The following is a 24819-nucleotide window of genomic DNA, read 5'->3' as shown; positions in this document are numbered from 1 at the left end:
ATATTCTAGGCAACAAAAACGAGAGTCAATAAAAGAGATGACACAATGTTAGCCTAAGACAAACTTTTGGGTACATTTGCACTCAGTGGCTGTTTGCCACATTAATGAATGAATAAAATATTCATGTTTTGTACAATCTGGAGGCATTATTTGCACTGAGAAAAGAGAATTCATAACAGGGAGAATGCAATTTCATAAGCTATTTTACTCAGTGAAAATGGCAAATAGCACCATTGGGCCTGCTAAAATTATAGCACATATTTTTTTCCTTTTATGAGTCCAATGTGACAGCCATATCAAGACCACTTAAATCTGTTTATAAAACACAGAATAAATAGCAAATTTTAATAAATTATGACATCCCCTTAACTATAAATTCAACCTCTTTGTCTTTAGGATGATTTTTTGTGTCAAGTAGGTAACAGAAAAGACATTAAAATGGTCTGTTTTTGACAAATTTATATTATTATTTAACTCAAATTTCATTGATGAGAAAGTCTCATTGTGTACTTCTTAGTTCTTCAATATTATTAAGAAGCATACCATCCTTTTATAACAATAAGAAAATGATGAGGCACAGAATATTTAGCAGTTCACTGTAATTAAATAATTTTGAAAAATTAAGGGATGGTTCATTGACCTACATTTTACATGTTACAACTGATACTGATTGTGTAATGAGGTGGTATAATATTTCTTACAAATACATTTATTGACCTAAATAAATTGATTTAAAATAATTGCTATAAAAGTATGTTGGTGAACTTCTTAAACTCAATATTGCTCGATTAATCCAAGTACATGAATTGCAATAAAATGAGTTAGATCATAAGAATCTCAGTAATTTTTCAATCAGCAAATAATACACTTTGTATATCAGATACCAGATACCAAGATGCTCAATCAGTTAGGTGTTGCATTTCATGCAAGAAAGCAGAGCAGTATTCAGGGAGGGTGTCATGTGCTACAGCAGTAAGAACTACTGTAAATCCTCATTTCAGTAAAAGAGATTATGGAATTTGACAGTTTACCAGGTCACCAGTCAGTCTTCCTGAATATTTATGTAAAGCTATACCTTGTGGTTAATATAAATATGTGGTTCAGAATTCTCTTATTCTAAACATTTTGAAATAATGTACTTCAGTTTTATCTAAACGTATATTTCTAAGGTCAATATTCTTGCTTGTTTTCTAGATTATGTTTAATTCGCAATAGTTTCTAAAATCAAGGGAACATGCTGGTATGATCACTGAAATTAACAGAACTAAAAAGAAAGTTGAATATATTCAGATGAGAAGAATCTTTGTCATTAGAAAAAAGAATAAATGTTCACCATGTAAATTATAAGAAAACTCCTATGAAAATATTGATGACAGTCAATAAAAGGAAGGGGTTAAAACAGTGGCAACAAAGAGTTAGACACATTTGGGGAGTTTCAATTTCAACTGAGCAGTTGTGACCATGAGCTTATTATCTAACATCCTTAAAACTAATTTTCCTTATGTATTCAATTGAGAAACTGTTACATCACTAAGAAACATAATAAGGAATAAACAAGGTAATGTGAGACAAAATAGTGTCATACATGGTTCATGCCACACAATGTATTTTCCTTTTTATTTCTTTCTTTTTTGAGCAAGGAGTTTTGTGACTACTGAAATTGTCATGCACACATATACAGCCAAGTCTAATGAAGAAATAAACACAGGGGAGTGGAATTATAAACACCTACTTACACTGATCAGTAATGCAAGAAGTGGATATTTATTCCCCAGAAAAGCACCTGGGACTTTTAAATACAAATTTAACATCTTCTTGCTAGTTCAGACCAAAAATAATCAAAAAGGATTTTGAAATTCCCATTAAATGTAACAAAAAATTTCGGTCCTAGGAGTCATCTATTTTATAGCTATGCCTGATAGAAATGTGATTTAGAAGACAGACTATGAATTTATGTAGGAATGCAAGCATTAATGGGTCTTTGAAAAAGATTTTTAAAACATAGGTTTCTTTGGACTAGGGGTGCATTCTTATAAAATAAAGTGTTTAAAATTGTTTAAACAGATACTTGGAATGGCTATTTTACTGAAAACTGCTTTGTATTTTTTTATTTAATCAAGGAAATTGTAGGTGATCCACCTTTAGAGTTTTAAAAATATTATTTTTATCACTAATCTTGGAAATGGTTTGTCTTCAAGTTACAGTATTTTTCTTAGGAAAGGAAAAGCAACATAACAAGAAATCTGGTATGCTTTGTACAAAATAAGGCATTATTGCAGGTAGAAAGTTTATAGAAAGGCTCAAATTAAGTTTGTGGTAATACATATTAAAAACAGAAACTGCTCTTGTATAAAAAAATGGCTTATATTTTTAGTAAAATGGAGTTCTGCTTTTTAAGAACTGAGCTCTATACATCTTAAATTGGACAGAAATTAGCTTTTCCATGAGACAAAAGTGGGTTTGGGCAGATTAATAGTGAAGATTGGTGGTTTAATTTATTTTTACTCTCTGGAAAAGGAAATTATACAATTCCAGAAAGTGAAATCATGTTTCTAAGGTTAAGAATCCCTTTTACTGAGCCTAGAGTAGTGCTATGCACAGAGTGGGTGCTTGAGTTGGCATGGGTAACAAAATGTATACTGGCAAATTTTGTGCTTATCTTCAAGGCTGGCTTAAGAATAAAATTTATTTTTTTGAAACACTTGAAAAATTAAAGGCTTTTTATAATAGTATCAGAAAAAAAAAAGAATTAATACATCTTTGAAAGCTCTTAGAAATTATGTTCCCTGAGGCATGTCTAACAGATCCTAGCCAAATGTCTATAAACTACTGTCCATGTAATGACCCTTAAGCCTTTCAGTTGGGGCCCTGTACAGTTCAGGAACCCTTGCAGGCTCTGTGCTAATCTAGCTTTCTAAAGAATAAGAGAAAAAACACTGTAGCCTGGAATGGTATTATGCTTGCTGCCAAGAAAACCTGAGCTAAGGAATGACATAGAACTAAAGGGAGGAATTTATTGTTCCGTAAGGATCATTTGTAAGAGTAATCTAAGAAGACAGACCAATTAAAAAAAAGAGACCAATAAAATCAATGACCTGCAAAATCAACTGCAACCAAATTATTTACTGTCTGGGACTAACATTGCTGAAATAGTTTGTTGAAGAATGGGAGATGAAACAAAAGGAAAGAAAAAAGAATAAACATTTCCTCCACATACACTGATCAGGATTGGAAAAACTGATCATTAAATGAAAACATACCGAAAATGTCAGAAGAAATCAACACTCAAAATACAATTTGTCTTTAATCTTGGTTACCATCAGGTTCTTTCCCCTACATCACTGCACTGGCACATATTATATAGGTTCAGCCCCTAATACACACAGTGAAGTTCAGTTAGCTGTTCCCTCTCTTTCATACACAAATCCATACATTAAATGTTTTTTCACACATTTAAAGCTTCAAGAAATAATTACATTAGATATCATGTCTGGTTCAGATCAACTTAAAAATTATAGTAATTTATTAAGAAAATATTGAACCTTTAAAATCATTATATCAATTAATCCTCACTATAATGCATACTTTTTGTTTTTTTAATTTAATTTTATTGAGATGGTTCACATACCATACAATCATCCAGAGATCCAAAGCGCACAATCAATTGTCCATGGTGCCATCATACAGCTGTGCATCCATCACCACAATTAATTTTCTTTAATTTTTAGAACACTTTCATTGCTCCAGAAAATAAAGACAAAAAAAGAGACTCAAATCCTGCCATACCCCTAACCACCCCCCCACCTCCATTATTGACTCATAGTATTGGTAAAGTATATTTGTTACTGTTGATGAAAGAATGTTAAAATACTACTAACTGAAGTACGGAGTTATCAATAGGTATATTTTTCTCTACCTATTGGGAAATAGGTATTTCCATTGTCCACAACAAGATTCACTGTGTTATACATTCCCATCTTTTAAACTCCAACTTTCCTTCTGGTGGCATACATGACTCTAAGCTTCCCCTTTCCACCACATTCACATACCATTCAGCACTGTTATTCTCACAATAATATGCTACCATCACTTCTGTCCATTTCCAAACACTTAAGTTCAACCTAGTTGAACATTCTGCTCACAATAAGCAACTGCTCCCCATTCGTTAGCCTCATTGTATATCACGGTAACATATTTCATGTCTATGAGTTCATATTAGTTCATATCAGTGAGACCATGCAATAATTGTCCTTATATGTCTGACATTTCACTCAATGTAGTGTCCTAAGGTTTCTTCATCAACCCATTTTTTAACAAGGTTTTGTTCATACACCATACTTTGTGTTCTAAGTAAACAATTGATGGTTCCCTGTATAGTCACATATTTATGCATTCACTACCATTACCACTATCTTTACAAAGAAGGAGGGAGGGTAAAAAAAAGGTGGAGAGACAAAAGAAAAAAGATAAAGAAAGAAAAAAAAACATGACAGCTAAAAAGCAACAAAAGGAAAGAAAGAATTAAATTAGAATAAAAGAGTTAGACAACATCAACAGTGCCAGGAATCCCATACCCCTCCCTTATGTCCCCCTCTTATCAAAGAGTAGGTCTATTCAGATATATTCTGTTTGGGATATGCTCCACATCTTGGATCTCTAATTTTATGTCTTTCATAAGTGATGGGAAATTTTCAGTGATTATATCCTCCATTCTTCTTTCTGCCCCCTTTCCCTTCTCTTCACCTTCTGGGACACACATGGCATTAATATTTGTGTGCTTCATGTTGTCATTCATTTCCCTGAGACCTTCTAATATTTTTCCAGTATTTTCCTTATCTGTTCTTTTGTGTGTAGGATTTCAGATTTTCTTTACTCTGGTTCATGAATCCTTTCTTCTGCCTCTTCAAATCTGCTGTTGTGTCTCCATTATGTTTTTCCTCACTTCTATTGTGCCTTTCATTACCATAGGTTCTGCCAGTTGTTTTCCAAACTTTCAAGTTCTTCCTTATATTCTCTCAATTTCTTCTTTATATCTTTCATCTCTTTTGCCATATCTCCCCTGAAATTGTTGGTTTGATTTTTGAGTTTATTTAACATGTTTGTTTGAACATCTTTGATTAATTGTTTCAACTCTTGTATCTCATTTGAAATGTAAGTTTGTTACTTTGACTGAGCCATGTCTTTGTTTTTCCTAGTGTGACTCATAAATTTCTGTTACCTAAGCATCTGGTTTCCTTGATGCCCATATCAGATTTTCCCAGAACAGTTGTCTAGACATCTGGTGTCCTTGATAACCCTATCAGATTTTCCCAGAGGAGAGCATGCCTTGTCTCAGGAGGAGGGTGTGGTCAGTATCAAGTTTCTAGTTCCATGCTGCAGTCTTGGCCCTTCCACCCACCCATGACTGGTGTACAATGTTTGGTCATGGATAACCCCCAAACTATTGTTCCAGATGATTTATTAGTTGTTCCTGGCTATTTACTAGTTGCTCTGGAGGACTAACTAAATTCCACATCTCCCTATGCTGCCATCTTGCTTTGCCTCCCATTATTGATTTTTAATGAGCTTTTGTAATTTATGTCATACAAGGTATCTTTCTATTCTAAATTGTTGAATTTATTTTCCTTAATACACATATAATTGTACTTTAATATCTTTTAAAATCTACATATTGTATAGTGATAGCACCACTATAATTATAGAACAAGGAATTTTAGTAAATAATGGTCTAACTATCCTTGTACCAAGGTCTAGGATACTAAGAACAAATTAAATCCAAAATATTTGGAGATAAGGATATAATAAAATTAAGGAAATATATTAATTACTTAACTTACAGTCCTAAGTGGAGAATATCTATAAAGCCAAAAAATGTGTCTGTTTTTATTTTTTATTTTTTTATTTTTTGGAAAAGTTAATCAAAGTCAGAAATCTTTAGCAAGATCAATCAAGAAGAGAGAGGGAGGGGGGAAATGAAGTTGCCATTATTAAGAATTAAACATTTATTGTATTTCTGGTAGCAGTGTAAAATTGTACAAATACTCTGAAATATTGTTTGACAAATCTTCCTCTTGGGGAATTAATCATGTCCCCCAAAGAAGACATCTTCAAGTAGAAATATCTGGTCTTATAAATGTGAACCTATTTGTAATTAGGACCATAGAAGATGTTATTTAGGCATGGTCAAACTGAATGATGGTAAATCTTTATCAAATATGGTTGAAGTCATTATAGGCAAAGAAAATTGGACATGGGACAAAGGAAAGAGAGACCAAATGTCATGTGATATTGGCACAGATGCATCTACAAGTCACAGAAACCAAAGGATTGCCAGCAAGCCAGTACCAGAACACTTCAGACTCAAGGAGAATACTTGGCAGGGTAAAACCATGATAATAGATGTTTTAATTTCATTATTGCTAAAGCAAATATGATGCATTAGCTTAAAGAACAGAAAAGTATTGGGTCATGATTTTGAGTCTGGGAAAAAAGTTGAAATCAAGGTATCAGCAAGGCAATGCTTTCTTCTAGAAGACTGGTATTCTGGGGCTGGCTGCTGGTCATTCTTAGTTCTGGGCTTATCTGTTCCATGGTAATGAACATGCTGCGGTCTCCTGGTTGATCCCTTTTTTCTGGATTCTGTTGATGTTCAGTGTCTGACTGCTCCCTTTGTGGCTTTCTATCTGTCTGAATTTCATTCTGCTTATAAAGTACTCAGGTATTGGAATTAAGACCCATTCTGAATGAGTTGGGCCACTCATTCACTGAAGTAACCTCATCAATAGGTCCTATTTAGAGTGGGTTCATGCCCACAGGAATGAGTAAAGTCTAAAAACGTGGTTTTCTGGGTATATAGCTCCAAACCACCATAGACATATAGTCTACAATATGGTGAGACAAAAAATTCCTATTGTTTACATCAACTCATTGTATGTATGGGATTTGTTATCACAGTCTTGGGAAATTAAGATACTATTACTACTACAACCATATACTTTTGATCTAATGATACTGCCCCTGGGTATTGATTTACAACACTGTAAATTTTCATGAGCAACACCAATGCATCATCAATTAGAATTGGTAGTAATGGAATTATAGCTGGTCTTGTCAGGAACAATAATTTGCAAGTGCATGTGGCTCACATTTCGAGCATGCCAAATTTTCCTTGCAATTTACCTCAAAGACCTGATAAACAGAATATACTCAAATAAGGAGAAATAATTTACCCTTGCATTCAAAATTATATTATATATCCACTTCATGGTCACACACCCAAAACACTAAGACCAGTGTTCATATCCACTTGGATGAGGCACATAGACCAAAAGTCTCAAAAAACTGGACATATTAGGTATTCTGCAGAGTATAGCATTCCAGAAGTCTATTTGCAGTGACACTATAAATTTTCATGTATAAACATCTCAAGTTCAATCCAGAGATAAATTCAATTATAGCTTGGTAATTTGGATGAATAGGAGAGGGAGGTTGAGTGATACATATTGACATGGAGGACCAAGGAGCAGCTTTGAATAATAATCACTCTAAGAAATAAGAAGCCATCAGGAAAGCCTTGAAATTGCAAAAAACATCATCATTTTGAAGAAAAGAAATATGTTTAAGTAAAATATAATGTGTCTTGCTCATCCTTATGTCTTAGGGTGTAGTTGTGGAGCTGTAAAATCATTTTACATGTTATCTCATAAATTTATCACAAAATTTACAATATTAGGAAGGTGAAAATAAATGAATGATGAAAGCAACCCCCCAAAAGTTAAAATATTTGGGGAATATAATGCTCAAGGAACTTGGAATCTAATAAAAATGGACATGTGGAAAGAAATCAGTGTTACCACTGGCAAACTTGAGGATATTCAGAGAGTGGAGCTAGTCAGTGGGACTTTCAACCTTGTTCATTCCTCGTGAGGAAACGTGGTATCAAAGCACACCCTTATTCCTCAGCCAAAAGGCTCCAGCCAAGCTCATAGGGACCTTTATGGAGAAAATCACCAACATCTCTCTCTCCCTCTTTTCAAAAACATGATGGCCTAGCTGATTAGGGAAGAAAACACCTGTGCCTCATTTACTCAGTTTCTATTATGGACAAACTGCACTCCTGCTACCAGAGACAATGCAGCACAGTGGTTAAAATTTTAACTTCAAAGTCAGAGAACCTGGAAACCACCTCTAACTAGCCACACTGTTCAACTCCTCTTGGGATGATATGGCAATTTTTTGAGATCCTAGAAACATTAGCAGTTACTAACAACAACATATGAACATCCTTTACATGCTATGCCAATATTTGAAATAGAAAATGTATGTGATTTTTGTGTTAGATCAAAGAGCTAGACTCTCATGACAAGTGCTTTCTGAATCCAAAGCATGAATTGTATAACTTGATAATGCACCCTAGACAACATATCCCCAGCATGTAAGAACATATTGTGAACACTGGGGCTCTGATACATCAATTAGACTTTCATATGAACTTGATAGAAAAAGACCCAATATATTCATCTTGTACATTCCCAGTTCCTTGAATAATGAGGGCTAAGAAAAAAAAAAAAACAGTTGCTAATCAACTTTTTCTTATGACAGATTCAATTCAGATGATGTCTCATTTTATAATAAACATATCAGAACAAAGATAAAGTAAGACTCTTTTGAGCACTTTCATATGAAAACTGAAGCCTAAGAATTATTTAGTAAAAATAAAAATGCTCTGAGAAATATATGGCTTATAGAGAGAGGAAAGAAAGAACTTTTTGAAATTAAGATAACTTTGAAATATATAGGCTATGTTGGGAATATAATCATAGGCCTCACAAGGTATTAGAATAGTGTAAAAATGTCTAACTGTCTCCACTCAATAGCAGCTTAGAGACAGCTATAAGTATGAGAAACAGTGATGCATAGTGTGCTGGTTTGAACCTGTTATGTATGCCATAAAAAGCCATGTTATTTAATGCAATCTTGTGGAGGCAGCACTATTGTAGTAGGTAGGATGTTTTGATTAGGTTGTTACCATGGAGATGTGACCCACCCAAATGTGAGCAAGAACTTTTGATTAGATTGTTTCCATGGAAGAATGATCCCACCCATTCCAGGTGGGTCTTAATTAGATCACTGGAATCCTTTAAGAGTGCTCATGGAGAGAAGGAACTCAGAGAAGTTGAGAGAGACATTTTGGGGAGAAACTAAGATATGTAATCCAGAGTTTGCCCCAGGGAGAAGCTAAGAACTGATGCTTGCAGACACTTGGCAATGCAGACAGAAAGATGTTTGGAGATGCTAAGCTGAGAGGTGAAGCCCAGAGTTTGTCCCAGAGAAGCTAAGAGAGCATTCCCAGATACTTAGAAATAAATGCCCTAGGAGAGTGAGCAAGGATGCACAGGAGATGAAAGAGAGAAGCTGAGAGAGACAGAAGTCCAAAGACATTTTGGAGGAAACCATTTTCAAACCAGAACCTAAGAGCAAAGGAACAGCAAACAGCAGCCACATGCCTTCCCAGATTTTCCGGACATCACCAGCCCTTCTTCAGTGGAGGTATCCTCTTGTTGCCTTAGTTTGGACACTTTTATGGCCTTAGAACTGTAACCTAATAAATCCCTTTTATAAAAGCAAATCCATTTCTGGTATTTTGCATAATGGCAGCTCTAGCAAACAGTGGGATTTTAAAATTTGTATACCTAAAGAAAGATCATATATTAGTGGGAAGGGTTTTTAAAATTTCATATTTATGATGCAAAATATTTCTTAATTATTTTATGCTTATACTCATATACGGAGCAAAAAAATCAAATTATTCTATATGTTTATTTGATAGATTTTTTGCAAACAACACTAATTGTGATAAGTACTGGAAAAGGAATGTTAGAAAGAACTAGAAAATATGGCATTATTATTAGATCAATGGATTTTTGTTATGGGTTTAACATAGATTTTCATCATAATTTCTGCCCCATAAAAGGAATGATAATAAAAGTTTCATGGTTTTTGGTATATGTTCTCTCTGATGAGTTGGTCTTTCCCTTGGTCCCTTCTCAAGAAAACAAAGTCCACAAGTACCATACACACAGAATCACCCATCATGTAACACATACACACAAGTGCACAACCATGGACAGTCTCTTTACAAAACAAAACTAGATACTCTCAGGAAAATACTATATTAAACTAAATCAAACAAACCTATGAATAACTAAATGGAATTAATTTTCTAGGGAATGGATGGAATAGTTTTCCACAATACTGGAGGTTTCCACAGATCCAAGGGAAGGAAAAGTTTTATTAGATGAGAGAATGGTCCCCATAAGTGAAAAATCAAAAAAAGGAGCTCTTGGTAAAATGACTAATATTGCTACCACTATGCATTTTCCTGGGCATCCCACCTGGCTGCCAAGCAGGATTAACTCAAACAGGAAAGTGCTGTGTGGAAGTAATACATTCATTCAGTTGAGAAGAATCAAGAGCCTGGACAAAGAAAAATGCCTGGAGAAATGGGAACCAAGGCACAAGGCTGAGAATCAGTTATGTGATTTGAGATGTGGGGATAATGGTCAATTAGAATAGCAGTGCCTCCATGCTGCAGAAAACAAAGAGCTAAATATATATTATAGGTACTGATAGTGCTAGATAGACCTTATAGGCACTATCTAGTCTCTGGATAGGCTGAAATTTTTAGCTTTTCAGACATCACATATTTCATTATTAATGCATGACTGTAAATGGCCTAAGAGTTATTCTATATATATGAGAACTGTGTATACAGTCAAATGATAAAGAAGAGATACTTTATTTGAATTTAATGCAGTAAGCATTCATTTACATCTTATTTTGGGTGAGATACATTGCTAAGATAGAGGTAGAAATATTGAGGAATTTAAAATAAACTGAGCATTTGTGACCATGAGCTTATTGCTTAATATTTCAAATCCTCATTTTCTTCATCTGCACCATTGAGAAATTATTACATAATATTTTTTTATTAAATATTACATAATATTAAGGAATATATGAAGCAATATGAAATACCCCAATGTAACCCATGGTTTACAGCACACAGGTCATTTTCCTTTAACTTTCTTTCTTACTAGAGGAGAAGCCTAGCAACTATTTATATTGTCATTGTTATGGAAATATAAATGATAAATTTAACAAATGGAGGCCAACAGTTTGCATTTAAAAAATCAAATGTAGGGAAGCCCTAGGTCCACGAGGTGTCACACCTAACCCCAAGGTCAACAAATTAAAAAAAGAAGGAGAAGAAGAAGAAGAAGAATTTAACAATAACCAATCAAATGTTTTTACCTTAAGTTTCCCCATTACCTTATATAAGCTTCCTCTCTTATTTGTTTTGCAGGAGCTCTTTTTCATGTTTGGTTTGGAAGCTGCCACAACTCATGAATTAAGTGTTCAAATAAACTCACCAAAATATTATATTCTCTAATAATTTATTTTAACATAAATAAAAATAGAATCTTCTTCCAACCCAGAAAACCTCTTCACAAAGAAAGAAGAGGAGGAAAAACAATTTTATTGTTGAATATGCCTTAAACCAGAATGTGGTACATCACAGGCAAACAGCAAAGAGATTGCAAAGAGAACTCACCCTTTTCATATGGTTAAAAGATAAAATCCATTAAATACACATTCTCAAGATGTTTCAGAGGAAGATTTAGGATCTGGGGCTGGAGCTTCCCCTGGAAGTAAAATGATAATCTCTTCTAGGAAAGTGGAAGTTAAGGGCACTAGCTCCCTTGATTACATTACAAAGAAATAGAGGCCCTTTTGTGTGCTGAACTTTGCAAGAGACTGATTCAACCTTTTATATCTTAAATTTAGATATATTTAAAAAGGACAATGAAAAACAATTTACAGGTTTTCTAAAGTAAATACAAAGAGAGATGGGAGGGAGCAGGAAGTCTCATCCCAATGTCCAACAGGAAGAATTAAACCTTTTATAATTATTTTAAATTCATATATGTCCTTCTTCATGCTCACATATACTCCAAGTTAATGCAGGTATAAATAGTAATAGCAATAAAAAACACAATATGGGTTTAAAGAAAATGATTAAATTGCAATTTCAACAATCCAGTAGTGGAAAAGAAGTTACTCTGATGGTAGATTTACTATCTTAGGGCAATTCTTAAAACTAATCACTTGTCTGATTTTTTCTACAGTATAAAAAACAGTGAAATGATTACTTTGGTAGATTGAATAAGTATTTTGCATGCTTTTTTTGTTTGTGCTATAGCACAATAAGAATAGATGGTCTTATTGTTAACGTACAATTGGCACCTGTGCCAGGTTGGATGTATTATGTCCCCCAAAATGCCATGTTCTTTAATGCATTCTTAGGGGGCAGAGGTATTAGTGTTGATAAGGTTGGAATCTTTGGATTAAGTTGTTTCTATGGAGATGTGACCCACCCAACTGTGGGTAATACATTTGATTATATTTTCCATGGAATTGTGGCTATACCTATTCAGTTTGGGTGTTGATTAGTCTGCCAGAACCCTGTGAAAGCTCAGACAGAAGGAGCTTGCTGCTTCAGCTGAGACAGACATTTTGAAGATGGCAGTTGAAAGCTGATGCTGACATTTTGGAGAATGCCATTTTTAAACACCATCTGGGAGCAAGCAGACACAGCAACTACCTCTTTAAGTAATTTCCCTTAGTATGTGATTTTAGTCTGATCACCTTCAAGATCAGTGCTTGTTTCTGCAGAATCTCATCTGGTACCATGGAAGGATAATTTGGGGAAATCTTGGTTGGGTTTACCCTTATTTCTTTCTTCATCATGAAGCAACAATTTGTGTAGTCAGCAGGGTTCCAGAGAAATGAGCTGTGAAAAAGATGTACCAATTAGGCAAATCCTGGGCTGATTGCAAGGGTGTATGTGGGGCTCCATTGCACATCTCTTTAATATGCCAAGAATACGATGATGCTCCAAACACAATGGCAGTTATCAATCCCTTCTGGAAGGGCTAAAACTGTACTCAAACAGCAAAGAGGCAAAGTGGCTGGGGCTGGTGTAGGATGGCCCCTATTGTGGGCAATTAGAGTGACTAATGACACACAGTTAACAGCTTAGGCCAAAATACATAAACTAAGGAAGAGGTGCAGTTGGAGCAAAACCTGAGATCAACTGCAACTTTGCTGGTAATTGATATAACAGAGAAGGAAGAAGAAGGGGAGTCTTAACACCTTGGCCTGCCCATCTACAAAATGATGTGGGAAAATACTCCCTAAAATTATGGTAGGGGCTATAGCAAAGGCTCCTGATTGGGATGTAAAGACCTGGAATCCTTTAGAAAGTCAGAGTTAGTTGGATGAATCGGTGGAGGTAATCAGCTCAGAAGAAGGAGGTGAATAGTCTCTGCATGCTTGTCCCCTTATGCAAAATAACATAAAATAGACTAGACCAATGAGAGCTGAAGGACCTCCTCTGTAAGTAAATCAAACATATTGCATCTGGGAATATACCCTGACACAGCTGATTGATATCATAAGTGCTTTCTGCCAGAATTCTAAGGAGACACTGATGGCATGACTAGTAAAGCTGTGGGATAGTGCAGCTGACTAGGTGGTCTTGTCAGGAGTGGTGACTAGGGCAGGAGTGCTGAGATATTGGCCATCGGGAATATGGAACGTGAGTCTGGAACAGTGGATGGGCACATTGATCATGTTTCCCTTAGGGCCCAGTAGCTCCATCGGGACAAGATGGCCAGGGCTGAAGAGCAGATGTCCCACAGGAAGCAGGTGTCAGTCACTGAGTTGCTTTCTCTCCTGCTGGATATCCATAGTTTATGGCTAATGCAGTTCCTCTCCAGCTGCCTGTCTGGACCCCTCGACACCACCTGCCTTGTGTGCCATGCCACCCAGAGCTTTGGAGCCCAAGCTAAACTGTGGAGCCAGAGCCAGGACTGGAATTGCCTCAGTGTGGTCCTCAGCTGCCCTGGCTTCTAGCTTTTCCAGTGGCTGAGAGAGCTAACAATGGTTGCATACATTTATGTCCCTCTCTTCTGGCCTGAGAATGCCACATTTGTAGCAGGCGGGAGAAATAAATTATTAAGAGTCACTTCCTAGTTGGAAGGTACTATTCTCCACATTTTAAGCCTTCTTGCCAGTATCCCTATGTATATTGTAGGAAATCTCTTGCTCGGATAGGAGCGAAAGAGATAGATAGTAGGACATCCAAGATCTGGAGTGCCTAAAAAAGGAGTGAAATACGGAGACAAGAAAAACTGGCTCCCCCTGAATCCAATGCAAAGAGGGTTTCCTATAGGTAGATGTGGCAGGGCTGTTGAAAGCTTGGATGGTGTGAGAGAAAACTGACAAAAAAACCCTGCTAAAATTCTGATAGGGGCTGAAGCCAGAAGAATACACTAGAGGGCACTATAGACAAGGGTTAGGACCAGCTACAGCCCCTGAGGGGGAGGAGACATAAAAGAAAAGGACAACCCCCACATCATCTCCCCTCAGGGCAGGACCAAGTTTCCCCAAGATCTAGGGCAATCCTGGGGATGGGAGGCCCCATGAACAAGTAACCATACAATGAAATCTTGAAATAAACAAAATGTGTCAATTCTAGTAGATATGGGAGCACAATGCACCCTCATGTAGTAATCCCACCAGTTCTCTTACCCACTGACATACATTGCTAGGTATGGGGGAACATCCATCCTGGTAAAATAGACTCTTCTCTTCCTTCAATAAAGGTAAGGCCCTCCATCATACAGATATGTGTGTGTGCATGCCCCCATACCTGCAAATGTACTGGGAGTAGACTGTCTATTAGGGGCCACCTTAGGTGCCATCTAGGAAAATTTTGTCTAAAATTACCTAATGGAGATCCCATGAATGGCTCATAAATGATTGTCCCTTTTGGGAGACTGAACTATGGCAGTGTATCAGGGACTTCCTATAAAGCCCAGGGGCGAACGTCATAGTCTGCCATGTGGCTGCCCATCACCTGATTTCCCTCCTGGGAATGGAGGCACAAAGACCCAGGCAGTGGAAATGACTGGAAAGACAGACGTATCCCACTGAATACACTGGAAAGGGGGACACAGAGGTGCTCACCCTACCTGGAGGCCAGCACAAACGACTGTTTTGCCTGTTTTATAAGAGGACATTGTCAGATTCTGCCAGGATCACCCCACTTGCAGCCAAGTGCAACACAAATCTCTGACCATGGTATCTGGCCCTATAACAAGGGGTACTAAAGCTTTTCACATCTGCCAGGTGGATTAGATATGGCCATGTTGAGAACAACAACAACCAAACACCAAAGACCATGAACCAATTAATGCTAGTTGTCTGGGCTACAGATCTCCTGAAAAATGCTCCCATAGCATTAACCTAAATAACAGTTTTGCTACTAACTGTGGCCAATACCCTGGTATTTAATGGATTTCTTTTACTGACAGATTGGTTATGCAGCACAAACATGTGGCCGTGGCTACATCCTGGATGAATAGAGAGATGTAGTCTTGACTTCCCCTGTTTTCACTCTAAGGTAACAAATAAATTCCTAGCATCCTTAAATAAGCCTATTTGAAGGAAGAGGTAGAGAAGGTCTGTGTTTTCTTAGTGGGATTTGATAGTGACTTCAAGCATCGGGCTTAATGTAGAAACCTCCCCCAAATTTATAACCACAGCCCTCAATGAGACTGAGCACCTTCTCTACACTAAATCAAGGCACTGCAGCTCTGCGCAAGGTGATGCCACAAAAGTGCACTGCCCTGAATATTCTCACCGGCACAAGGGGCACATGTGCCTTATTAAAAATTAAGTGCAGTGTCTACATTCCAGATAAAGAAGCTGAAGTGAATAAGTCCTTAGATCAATTGCAAAAAAAAAAAATTGCAACTCAGATCAAATGTGTGATCACTCATGGTGGTCTCAAATAAAGGCTTGTTTTGCAGCTTGGGGTAGCTTATGGAAAACACTGTTGATAAGCCTACTAAGTATTGTGACAACTAGGCTTGTGTGCCTTTGAATATAATGTTGATGCAGTGTCTGTCCCCAATGTTCCTTGAAAATGAGAAATGGTGAAAAGCTATACCCCTATCTTGTCCATGGCCCCAGAGATTCTAGTGAGAAAAGGAGCCATGTAAGGAATGTTCAAGCATGTGGATTGCATGAGGTATATGGCATCTCATACCTGACCAAAAATTTACTTCATCCCTGCTCTTCTCCTTGAGCATCTCTCCCCATACCTCCCTGGAAGCATGCACAGTTTTGGCTGCTGTAGTCTTGAACACTGCCAACCACGAACACATCTTTTTGTTGAGAAAAGAACACATATAAGATGTTTTCCCAAAACTCGTATGAAAGCTCCTGGCATTTAGCTACTTTTGTTCCTCAGTCATATATAATCTATAGAGCAGTTTCTGAAGATGCAGACATACTATGGTGAATTTATTGCCAGACTTACTGTATGTTTGAAGGTAGATGCAGCTCTCAGTTAGTAAAATGCTCTAATAAATGCTTTTTGACTGATCCTTCTGCCTTTTTCTTTAGAATTTCAATCAGTCCCTTGGTAGGACAGGTTGGCAGTGTCCCAGCTGTGTCTTTCCCTATATCTTTTTTCATCATGAGTCCTGCTGCTGTTTCAAACAGACACAATACCCGAGGCATGTCTAAACAGATCCTAGCTAAATGCCCCTAAGCTGTGCATGGTAATGTCCCTCATGTCTTTGGGCATTTACTTTCCAACTTTGTGTTAGACTGGCTCAAGTGCTGTTTCTCAGGAGGCCCTAAAATGCTATAATAAGATCCAGAGCAGCTCTGATAGCACTGTCTGCACTGAGCTCATCTAGCTTTCTGAAGAATAGGAAATAATTAACCTACCTGCCAGGAAAATCTGAGATGAGGAAAGACAGAGAAGCAAAGACAGGAATTTACTATCTGATAAATATCATTATCAAGAGTAATCTAGGTATGTAGAGGTAGATAGATGAATAAAATCAGTGACCTGCAAAATCTACAGTAACCAAATTATTTATTACTGTGTACTAACATTGCTCAAGTAGATGGTTGGGGAATGGGAGACAAAATAAAATAAAACAAAAAGAATAAACACTGTTTCCCATGTGCATATCAGGGTTGAAAAAGATACAACATTAAGTGAGAACATAATGAAAATATCAGAGGAAATCAGCCCTCAAAATGTAGAAAGGCTTTATGCTGTTATCCTATACAACTTCACTGGCACAGGATGTAGAGGCTCAGCACCTATGCACTTACTGAAGTTCTGTTAGCCTTTCTCTCTTTCTTCCTCACACAAATTCATACATTAACAATTTTCTCAGACATTTAAAATTTTAGGAACTCAAGACTTTACAGTAGCTATCCAGTTCAGATCATCCTGCTTAAAAAAAAATTACATGAAAACAACAATTTATTGAGAAAGTATTGAGCGCTTTAAGTTCATTATATCAATTAATCCTTACAATAATGCATATTTAAAAATAAGTATTATGAGCTGTATAATTCACAAAAGAATGCTGAAGCTTCTAGAATTTAAAAACTAGCTGAAACAGCTAGAAAGCAGCAGAACAGGGTTCTGTATCTTTCTTTCAGTGAAAGATTTGGCTAATTTTAAATTTACATGTTGCATCCAGGCTTTGAAAGTTATATAGCCCCAAGAAAATGTAGAATTCTAGCAGTTCTGAAAGAAGGATATAAGAACCTCATGTTTTACTGGTTGTGCACTTCTCCATAATGCCTGAGATCGACCCTTCTTCTCTCAAAGTCACCTGTATTAATACATAGAATGAGACAGCTGTTCCTAGCTCTTACTATCCTCCTGCTACAAACACACACACCTGGACACTCTCTAGAAATTTATGCAGGGCTCTTGTGTGGAATGTTTAATACTACCAACTTGATTCTGAATTCATTTCTTGTCATTTCAACTTGTGATGCAAAAGTTTTAATTTTGATGAGGTCCAATTTATCTTTTTTTAAAATTTTTAAAAGGATCTTGCTTTGTTATTGTGTAGAATTTTTGATATTTTTTGGTCTTGTGTGGACTTTTTACCTAGTTCAAGGTCAGAAGTATTTTATTCTCTTTTTTATTCCAAACATTTTGTAATTTTCCACTTTAAATATATATGTAAGATTCATTTTTAATTAATTTTGCACAAAATATGAGGTATAGATTGAGTTCAATCTATGTTTCTTTCTCCTTGGATATCTAATTGTCCTGTCACCATTTGTTGAAAAGACTATTGTTTCTCCCTTGAATTACCTGCAGAACTTTGATGAGATTAGTTGTGCATAGACATACAATTCCACTCTATATTTTCTAGTCTTATTTCATTGACTACTTGCCAATCTTTATTAAATGCCACACCATTTTTGTGACTGCAGCTTTATAGTATACCTTGTTATCATGTACTATAAATTCTCCAAATTTGTTCTATTTTTAAGTCTGAAGTCTAATCTAGATCCATGCCATGTCTATATAAATGTCAAAATCAGTTTGTAAATTTATAACAATTTATCCCTTTTTGTGTGTTTTTTGATACTGCATTGACCTAGAGATGAGCAAATTAAGTACAAAGAGTGAGAAGTGAATTACTTGTGGACTTAAAGGGAGATTTCATAGCCATTTAAGTGTCAGGCACCAAAATAATAAGGTCAGTGCTCTTTCCAACATGTATCCACTTGGATGAGGCACATGCAATAAGAAAATTACAAACTAGATGTGTGAGGAGAACTGTAGAGTCTAACACTCTGCAAATTTATTTGCAATGAACATAAATACTCTCATGTGTAAATTGCTAGATGGAACCAGAAACGCATTCAATTATAGCTTGTTAAATTGCATGAATTAGAAGAGCCTGAAAGAAACATATTTATATGGAGCATTAATGAGGAATATTTAATAATATTTTTCAGTGAATAAAAGGAGCCATCAAGAAAGTTTTGAGCTAATAAAAATTGTTTCAGAAATTGGGAAAAAGGAAATAGTTTCAAGTAAAATATAATGTGCCCAGCCCATGCTTATGATTTAGGTGTAATTGTGCAGTGAAATCATTTTACTCATGTTATATCATAAATTTGTCACATCACTTTCAACATTAGGGGGATGAAAATAAATGAGTAAGGAAAGCAATTCAAAAAGAGTTGAAATGTTTGGGGAATAAAATGCTAAAGGCTTTTGGGAATCCAATCTCAAAGTCATGCATCAGAAGGTGTAGAACCAGTGGCAGGCTTTAAGGATATTCAGAGTCTGGAAGCAGGACACTGGACTTTCCAAACTTCTGTGCTTTTGAGGAAAAAGTGAACTCAGAGCACACCCTTGCTCCTTAACAACAAAGCTCCTGCCAGGACCAGTTTACTAGAGATAGAAAATCACCAATCTCTCTCTCTCCCACCTCATCCATTGGTGGCCCCAGCTGTTGTAGGAAGCAAGCACTGTGCTTCATTAACTCAGTTACTATTACAGACAGAACTACTCCTATTGCTACCAGAGACAAGGTAGCACAGAGGATAAGAATTGAACTTCAAAGTAGGAGAGGTTGGATACAACCTCCAATTAGCCATACTGCTCAACTCCTCTTGAGATAGTACGTAAATTCTCTGACATCCTAGTAACAAAATAAATTGCTACAAGTCAAATATGGAACATTTAGCTATGCCAAGAATTTAAATGGTACTTTAGGTGGTTTATATTCATTATCAAATAGCTAGAGTATGGTAAAGAGTTCTTTCTGGCTCCAGATCTTAAACTCTGTGTCTCCATAATGCACCTTGCACATTGCATCAACTCTATGTGAGAACATGTGCTAATCAGTCATATCAGATAAGTTTAACTAAATTATGAGCCTAGCAAGAAGCCCTGTTTACTTATCTGATATTTTCCAAGTTCCTTGAATAAACAAAAATAAGAAAAAACAGCTGCCAGTCCAATTTTCCTGAGAGTGGATGCAATTCAGATGATAACTCATTTTATAATAAAATATTAGAAGAGAAGTAAAATAAGACTGTTGTGCATTTTCAGATGAAAAAATACTCCAAGAGACATTTAGTAAAATCAAATTGTTCTGAGCATGTTGATAGTTTTGTTACCAAAACTATTGATTAAATCATTCTATATATTCATTTGACAACTGTATGCAGTCCACAAGTAACTCTGCTCAAGGCTAGAAAATGAATGTCAGAAAGACTGACTGCTAAAGAGATTATTAATATTAGAACAATTGATTTGGGGTGTGGGATTAATACACATTTTCGTCATATATTCTGCCAAAAAAAAAAAATCATTTGATCCCTTTAAAAGTGATAAAAAAAAGCCTTCAGTTTTTTGTAGAATAACATTTTCTCTGATGGGATGGACTTTCTCTTGATCCCTCCCCAGGAAACTCATGTCCTCCCATACCATACACACAGACACACAGTCCCACACTCACAAGGAAAATTTTCATTACTTAAAAAAACCCAGATAATACCAAGAAATCTATATTAAAGTAAATCGAACCAAATTATGAACAAGTAACTAGTCAGAGCTAATTTCATTTGGAATATGATGTTTTCCCCCTCATACTCCAGAGGTTTCCATGGCTACAAAGGAAAAAAAAAAAAAGTTTTGCTGTATGTATAAAAAGCACCTAGAATTGAAGCACCAGAAGAGGAGTTCTTGGCACTAAAGAGGAACATTATTGCCACTATATTATTCCTGGACCTCCCACTGTCTTCAGGGCAGGAGTAGCTCAATCAGAAAATTGCTGTGTGAAAGTAATGCAATAATTCTGTTGAAAAAAGTGAAGTGCCTGGACATAGAGAAACGTCTGAAAAAATGGGAACCAAGGCACAAGGATGAGACTGGGTTATGTGATTTGTGACATGTGAGAATAAGAGTAACTGGAATAGCAGTGCCTCAAGAGATGCAGAAAGTAAATTAGAAGATATGATAGGTGCTAATGGTGCAAGATTCCATCCACACTAGACAGGTGCTTATAACTATACTATAATTTTTCGACATTTCAGACATCACGTATTTCATTCTAATGCATGGATTAAATCATGTAAAGAATAGTCTGTGTATGTGAAAATTGTGTCTGTACTCAAATAGAAAGAAGCCTGTATCTACAAATTCAATTAAATTGGTATTTATTTAGATCTTATTTTCTGCCAGTATATTGCTATGAAAAAGAAAGAAACAAACAAAGGAGATATGGCACATAATATATGACTCAGTCCAATTGGAAAAATACACTTCATAAAGAATAAACCCTATTGCATAAATTGAAATAGGAAAAATTACATATAATTAGCAATATAAGAACAGATGAGAAAAAATGTTTGTGTGTTGATGGTTCTCCAAAATAATGCTGAATAATAAAATACAGGAGGGAGTATAAATTATAGATAAGAAATGGACTGTCAGTTTAGAGGAAGAGGCAACTCTAGCAGAGGACAGAGCACAAATAAACCTAGAGGTATGAGAGATTGTGAAGTAGGGTTGAAGAATATAGAGATGTCCAGTGTAGCTGTTAAATTATCCTTTCAATGGAAAACAAATAAATAAAAAAAAGGATATTAGGAAATGACCACATATCATCCTGAAATACCATATGTCTTAGCCCACAGTCTTAACATCTTCACAAAACATAAAATTACCCCATTTTCAAAGATAGTTCAAAAACTGAGGCTCAACAAAATTAAGCAAGTTGCCAAGACCAAAGATTAAATATGACAGTTGTATTTGAACCATGTCTTCTTGAATGGAAAGACTGTTATCATTGTGTAAATGCATACTTTCTTCCAGTGTAGTAGATTCTAAATTAGCAAGGTAGATTTGGAACAATTTGGGAAGATTTCTGATTAACATGTGAGAAGGCTCAATTTTAATCAAGGAAAATAGGTTCCATACAAATTTTGAGATAAGAGAGAGATGTGATTATGATTTTGCTTTAGAAATTATTTCTTGCTTTCTTCAAATCCAAATGGTTACACCAGTAACTAGTTGGAGCCTTTCAAGTGAGATTGGTATGCAAGTAAAAATAATTTGGTTCTTTGACTCATGTAAATTAATAGGTCATTTAAAACAACTAGGAAAAAAAGATTAAAATACTTTTTCATGGTAACTTCATGGAGATGACAAGATTTGAAGTTCAGTGACTATCAATAAATTTACTTTAATTTTGTATGTGCCATACAAGACCATTCCTTCTGCATGGCAATTTTCATCTCCACATTTCTCAGGGAGTAAATGAGAGGATTTAACATGGGAGAAATCACAGTGTAAAACACAGAGATTTCCTTGTCCTTGTTCTCACTACCAGCAGGCAGAGCATAAGTATAGATACAGGGCACAAAAAACAAAACTACAACCATTACATGAGAGCTACAGGTTGAGAGAGCTTTGCGTAGCCCTGTAGAGGAGCATGTCCTAAGATTGTACATTATGTTTATGTAAGATGCCACCAGGACAAGAAACACTACAATCAACACAATCCCTGAATTGATGATAGCTAAGATATTAACAATGTGAATATCTTTGCAGACCAGTTTCAAAAGAGGCTTCACATCACACATGTAGTGATTGATCTCATTAGGGCCACAGAAAGGTGCATTGAGGACCATGAGCAAAAGAGCAATTGAATGCCAAAAACCCAAGCCCCAGGCCACTATGATCAGTGTGTTGCACCTCTGCCGGTTCATGATGACCATGTAGTGAAGGGGCTTGACAATGGCAATATAGCGGTCAAAAGCCATGGACACCAAGATGAATACTTCTACACCTGCGAGCAAGTGGCCACAGAAGAGCTGGGTCATACAGTCACTATAGGAAATGTTTTTTCTCTCTGCAGCTAAGTCTCTGATTAGCCTGGGAACCACAGTGGAGGTGAAGAAGAGGTCCATGAGGGAGAGGTGGCAGAGGAAGTAGTACATTGTTTGTTCAATTAGATGGCTGCAGGTGATCGCATGTAAGATGATGAAGTTCCCCAGTAAGACTGCCAAGTAACAGAGCAGGAACAAGACACAGAAGAGTAGCTCAGTTTGCTTATTCTCCCACAGCCCCAAGAAGACAAATTCAGTTACATTGTTCTGATTTTCCATGAAGATGTGAGTCCAGAGTACAGAAAAGAAAGTCATATTATCTAAAATAATACAGAAATTAATATGAAAGGTTAGTAGTATTTTCAACTTTGTATATTTCTAAATTGAGGCATGACACCATTCATAGTGGATTTATTACAGGATTAATCTTTTAAATGTTTCATAGATTAGGCTATTATTTACATGTCAAATGGTATTTAATGAGAGTATATTTTATTCCTGGTACTTTTGCAAATAGTTTACATGCATATAACTTCTATAACAACACGAGTTAGTAATTACTGTTCTTATACTCATTTTGCTTATGAAGAAATTAAAACAAAATGGGTTCAATACATTACACCAAATCACTTAGATATTAAGTAGCAGACCTCAGTAACGAACCATTATCTGATTCCAACTTCCGTGAACTTCACAGATAATTTACATTATCCACAGGCCAAAAGTATTCCAGATGTTTTCCATCACTGTAATGAAAAGTGGTCTTTATCTTTCTACTAACTCCCTGTGGATATTTAAGCAATTCCTTCTCCTTCACTATGCTATATATAATTTATTTATACAGACCCAATATCTTGTTAAAATTCAATACATGTAGTTAAACTCATTATTCTTTAAATTTTAAAAAAACAAATCTCTTTATCATATAAGAAGAGAAATAACATCAATTGCTAATATTTCAGTGAAATTTCTACTTGGCGTGCTTGATTCAGTTTCAAGATGTGGATAGACTGAAATAGAAAAACAAAGCAGCAATTGTTGGCTTTCTGATATGAACACAAGATATTATTATAAGAAAGCTTTTAGCTTTTCCTGATTATTCCAAAGGCACATTTTAGAGGCTACTTTTAGAAACATTTTAGGAAGCTAATTGTTTTCCTTTGCTTTGTTGAAGGAAATAATGAGATGAAAAATGAACTGCTTACAGATCTGCATTTACATTTCCATGAGTGTAGGCATTGAGATGCAGTGTATCTTGGAGAAGGGAGATCATATGTTGGAACTATATCTCCTCATAAAAATTACAGTGTGAGTAAAAAAATGTTACCTCCAATGGATTTTTTTTTTCATTAGAGTGAGGAAACAATATGGTGTAGTGTATAGGTCCTTAGTCTAATGATCACAATGATGAGTGTCTTTTCTTGGTGTCATAATAATTTCTACCATGCTATTACTGCACATTCATTTTGAGATTTCTTATTCACCTGGGAATTAGAACTAATGATACTGGATTTATTTACCTTCTGCCAAAAGCAAATAAATGAAGTCCTTGTAAAGAACATGTTTTAAAAGTCTTCTGATTCTAACCAAGTACAGTCCACAGAACAGCTTCCCTGGATATATGTTGATTAGGAACAAACTGCTGTGTAAGAAAGTATACATCTACATTTTCTTCAGTTAATTGGTATGCCTGTTATTTTGTGTTCTGCCAAAAGGGAAAGGGTAGAAGAATTCATGATAGACAAATATTAAGTACAAAGAAAAATCTATGGTCAAGTATAGTTTATTCTGAGTTCAAAAATATAGCTCAACAAAAAACTTCTTTATAAATTAACATTATCTAAACTTTTTCTCAGTGCATGTGAAGGAATCTGATGTTAAAGGACATAAAAGGATCTAGAGATATTTTACATTAAAATTGTAGAACAAAATTTAGAAAAACCTACAGAATTAAATTGTGGGAACCAACTAAACTCTTATTTAGAATATTTCCCTAATATTCCCAGATCA

The 24819-nt window shown here is 35.7% G+C and overlaps 1 protein-coding gene across 1 annotated transcript; it reads right to left on the bottom strand.

Moving 5' to 3' along the window:
* Positions 1 to 22158: 22158 nt before the first annotated feature.
* LOC119517025 (olfactory receptor 4P4-like) lies at positions 22159 to 23088 on the bottom strand. Its single transcript, XM_037813493.1, has one exon. It carries the CDS (start codon positions 23086 to 23088, stop codon positions 22159 to 22161), a length of 930 nt encoding a protein of 309 aa, XP_037669421.1.
* Positions 23089 to 24819: the final 1731 nt, after the last annotated feature.

This window comes from Choloepus didactylus, chromosome 21 (genome assembly GCF_015220235.1).
Source record: "Choloepus didactylus isolate mChoDid1 chromosome 21, mChoDid1.pri, whole genome shotgun sequence".
Lineage (NCBI taxonomy): Eukaryota > Metazoa > Chordata > Mammalia > Pilosa > Megalonychidae > Choloepus > Choloepus didactylus.
The sequence above is the reverse complement of the archived record's forward strand: the minus strand, read 5'-3'. Positions and strand labels throughout refer to the sequence as shown.